Consider the following 5052-nt stretch of genomic DNA (forward strand, 5'->3'; position numbering starts at 1 on the left):
AGTCAGACAACATATTTTAGAATTGAATCAAAGCCTAAACTGTTCTTGTTTACATACTGTCCAAAGTGCCAAGGATATTACAATTCCATTCATTTTGTGTAAGAAGTGAGAGTTTTAAGTCAAATAACCGAGGCCTCGGTTATTTGACGTATTGTAAAGTGTGTTGAATATTCTTAGTAAATATCCTTCTTAATATTTGAGAAGAAGGGGTGACATAGGAGTTTTATCTCCGAACATCTATAAATATTGTTTTGTGTTTCTTCTCCATTTCACACCCTTCCATTCTTGTCCAATTCGTGTGTGTGTTTCTTCAAATCGAAAAAAACATTTATGCACTTGAACTCGGTTCAAGAGTTTGTGACGGTTTGTGTAGTAATGAGACCGATATTAACTTCTAACCGAGTTAGTATCAACCAGCGTGTTGTGTAAGCGTTCGACCTAAAGAGACCCCTAGTCTCTTTCGGCTATCCCGATCCTAATAGTCTGCCAGCGCTTCTTCAGACTAGAACGTCTGTTGAAGCCTTCACGTCTGTTAGCGCTTCTTCAGACCAGAGCGTCTGTTGAAGCCTAGACGTCTGCTAGCACTTCTTTAGACCAGAGCGTCTGTTGAAGCCTAGACGTCTACAAGCGCTTCTTCAGAATAGAGCATTCTTTGAAACCTAGACGTCTGCTAGCGCTTCTTCAGACTAGAGCATTTGTTGAGTCCTAGACGTGTGCTCGCGCATTTCTTCAGATAACCCATCTATTAAGTCCTAGACGTCTTCTCACGCAGTTCTTTAGACAGCCCGTTTAATGAAGTTCATATTATGTCTGCTCGCGCACTTCTTCAAACAACCCGTCTGATGAGTTCAGACTATGTCTGCTCGCTCTTTCTTTAGACTGCATCTAAAGACATGCGTCTATTGGGCAGTAGCTGCACAGAGGTAAATTACACAACTTAGTTCTTGTTCAGACCATAGTTATGTTTTGTTCAGATTGTAACTTAGTTTTGTGCAAACCACATCATTAAAACTATGTCTTATTGAATTAAACATATTTACCTAAGTTTATTAAGATGTTTTTCCTTAACTAATTATTTCTCTTTTAATTAGTTTTCCTTTTTCTTTATTTAATTTAATCTAACACTCTATTAATATGCTTTTGATAACTAAATTTACATTATGTTATGTTTCAACAATACATTGTTTATTTTATTCCCTTTGTTCTTAGTTTTTCAAGTTTAGTTTTCATTACGTCTTAAGAATTAGATTGAATTCAGGCACCATCAACAACTTCCCCATTTCGTCTATAGTTCTTATGTAAGTGTTTTGCTCTCTATAAATTCATTCAAATTAGGGATCATTTGAAATGATGTTTGGAGAACTATATGTAAATTATCATGTTCCGATCGAATTGTATGTATATCATCATTATTTGTTACTATCTACACTCAATTGGAAAAACTTGTCTAAGATCTTCTTCCATCCAAAATGGTTATATTAAGTATTATGAATAGAAAATGAAAAGGAATAATTAGATCATTGATATCTAGTATGAGGAAACGGGTCAAATCCATCTGTATTAGTCTAAACTATATTTATCAAAATTCGTAATCCAAATCATTTTGTTCATTAGTACCTATATGAATTGAATTAATATTAGGTTTTTACGATCCAAACTAAATATTAATTATATTTTTTTAAACTGTGAACTTAATATTATTCAATAATATTGTTTTTTTATTATAATTAATTCAATTATTTTAGTTGTATTTAATTAAAAAAATGTAAAAGTGAATTAAATATAAATTGTATTTATTTATTTTTATATTTATATATAAAAAAAATACTCTAATATGTTAATTTAATTAAAAAAAGTGTTTTTTATAATCCATACCAAATAAGATTGTTTCAAATCTTTAATTAAATATTATAAAAACATAAAATGTCTCAAAATAAATGAAATTTGACATCATTTTTCATATGCAAGCTTGGATTATAATGAAACAAGCTTACTAAATAAATAAAAAATAATAGTAAAAGTTTTATAATTTATCATAACTAGAGATGACATTCAAAATAATAGACATCAACTTAGATTTAATCTTCATTAACTCAAATAATATCATTTGAGAAATCCAATAATAATTTAAAAACTTTCTGAGTAATAAGTTGATATTTAATTATTAAAAGTTTAAATCTAAAATAAGAAAAAATAAAAAATAATTCACAATAAACTTCACAAATCTTAATCAAAATCAAATCTAAAAACTTAATAGAGTAAATTCAAAAATACATCATAAAGTAGATATTTCACCTTATCAAGAAATATCTAGGTGAAAAATCTAGAAGTTGATTTAATCTTACAAAGGAAAACTGAAGCTCATTTATGATCCTCATAGGACCAAACATTTGGTGTGTCGTCTTGATTTCCTCTTGAGAAGTATCAAATTTTTATTGTCCGAGCATCCCCTTGAAAAAATTGTGTCATTTAATTTAACGTGCAATACTAATTTTGAATTGAATAATTATTTAAGATAATTCAATCCAATTATTTTAAGGGTCGCGGTGTTTTGCTCGAAGACAATTATAATTTATATGGTAAAACTTATAACAATTATAATTAAGTCCTACGAGGACACACACTAAGAGTTTATAAATTATATCTAAGAAAATGATTGTTAATCGTTAATTATTAATTATTAATAGATATATAATAGATATAAATATTAATTAATATAATATTGATTTATAAAATTAAATAATATATATATAATTAAAAAGATTTAATTATTGAATTAAGGTTTTAAAATAATAGTATTTATTTATGAAATAAATAATATAATTAAATAGTTTAATTATGGTGTTAAGTTTAAAAAGAATATATATTATTTATATATGAAATAATATAGTATATAATCAAAAGATAACTAAAAAATGATTTACAATATTTTGTATATTATCTTCTTAAATATTTGAAAAGATACTGAGACCAAATGAGGGAGAATAAAATATGTATGGTTGAATAATTACTTTATGAAATGTAAATAAGAGAAAAAATAGAAAATTACTTTTCAAAATTAATGAGGGAAATAAAACTATCATCTTTATAATCAAGCCATCTCTATTGCTTCTTGGTAGCCCTTTCTTCCATTATTCAAAGGAAAGGGAATCTAACCAGCAATACATGAGAATCTCATTTCCAACGATATCATTAGGCCTACTCAGTTCACCATAAACATGTATTTCTCTATTAACTACAGTTAATAACTATCTAATCAATTATCATGAAAATTAATTAATTGTTAATTTGTAGCAGATTTTAATTCAAAATTGATGATAATAAAGATAGAAAATTAAAATAATATTTTTATATATTAAATATAAAATTATATTTTAGATTAAGATATTTTTATATATTATGATATACTTTATAAAATTTTGAATTTAGCATTAAAGTGTATTCTATGGTTGGAGATCCATGAAAGATGAGATCTTCAACTATAATGAAGATGAGATATTCGATTATTTATTTTACGATAAAAATGTAACATTATCGTTTTATTTATTTTTTTTCTCAATAAATTTTTCTCATCGAATCACATAAGACTTAATCGATAATAGTATAAAAAAAAAATTAAAATACAAAAAATATGGTTACAAACACATAAATAAATTAGAATAAAATTCATAACACAAACATCAATCAAAACAATAACAATTGAAATTATAAAAAATAAAAACAACAAGATAAATTTATCAATAACTTATCACAATAATAATTATTTCCCGTAAAGAAGTTTGAGTTTACGAGTTAGAAAACTCCAACATCTTTTGGGTCACAATGGCATTTAAATTCAATAGAGACATCTTGAGATGTTCAAGTTGTTGATAACTCATCTCTTTATTCGATCTCTCCCACCATCTTTGATCCTGCCCAACTTTCTTGTCATGATTTATCTGCTTCCCAAGCTGCTCCTCAACCTCCATCAACTCCTCAACCTCCATCACATTAGCATTTAGTTCCCTAATATTTGATGACCGACAAGATTCAATCATTTGTTGAGTTTCACAGGAAAGCCCCGTCAGAGAGGATGAACCAAATAATCGCCCAACTATTTCATCTACACTGGGATGACCGTAGGAGAACACTCTGTTTGTTGGTGAAAATACTAGAAGTAAAACTTCAGCCCCACATAGTGTGATAAGCTCACTGAATTTCTTGAAAAGCCCACTTTTTCTTTTGCAGAATGTCACCTTAAGATTACTCTCGTTCTTCATTTTGGCCATGGTGATTCTTTGACGCCCTTTGTTTGTTTTGACCATGATTAGATAAAGATAAAACACGGAGATATAATATGTAATGAATAGATAAAATGTTTAATTTTCTTAGATTAGAGGAGTCTATTTATAGATTTAAGTAATCAAAATTTGCATAGGAACATTATGAATATTCATAGAAAGAAAGAAATCTAATTAATTGATATCTAAATATCTTTCTAAATTCATGAATTAATTATTTTATTATATATTATAAAATAAAAATATTGAAATGTCCTAATTTGACTATACGTTAATAAAAAAAATTTAAATAATTAAATAATTATAGTGTTATTTTAAAAAATTATTTACATACTTTATTTTAATTAGTTGTTAAATTCTGATAATAATATAAACAATTATCTTTGTTTTATTTTTTTTCCAGAAAATTAGATGAGATAATTATTTTATATATATATATTGGCTTTTAAATTGATTATGGAGATCAACATCATGTATTCCTAATAAACTATTAATATATAAGAAATGATTAAGGAAACCACTTACGAAAACGAAAGGTAACGAATTCAACGTAGCATGTCACGTCAGATAGAGAGAAAAAAAATATTTTTTTCCGGAAAAAGGGTTTCCCGCTCTTTGCAATTTCATCTTTAGAAAATTATTTCAATCCCATCCCAGTATTCCTCTCCCTCTTAACGCCAAAGGAGCTCTTTCGAACTAAAACACTAAGAAATCACTCCCCTGTTTGTACCTTCGAGCCCCGATTCAACGTTCGCTAAGAGAAGAAAAGCGA

At 27.3% G+C, this 5052-nt stretch overlaps 1 protein-coding gene across 1 annotated transcript; it reads right to left on the minus strand.

Annotated features, from left to right (window-relative positions):
* Window positions 1-3785: 3785 nt before the first annotated feature.
* Window positions 3786-4268, minus strand: LOC124915845 (agamous-like MADS-box protein AGL62). The gene has a single exon (XM_047456593.1). The coding sequence runs from the start codon at window positions 4266-4268 to the stop codon at window positions 3786-3788; it is 483 nt and encodes a 160-aa protein (XP_047312549.1).
* Between the last annotated feature and the right edge of the window lie 784 nt (window positions 4269-5052).

Source organism: Impatiens glandulifera, chromosome 9, assembly GCF_907164915.1.
Source record: "Impatiens glandulifera chromosome 9, dImpGla2.1, whole genome shotgun sequence".
NCBI classification, from domain to species: Eukaryota; Viridiplantae; Streptophyta; class Magnoliopsida; order Ericales; family Balsaminaceae; genus Impatiens; species Impatiens glandulifera.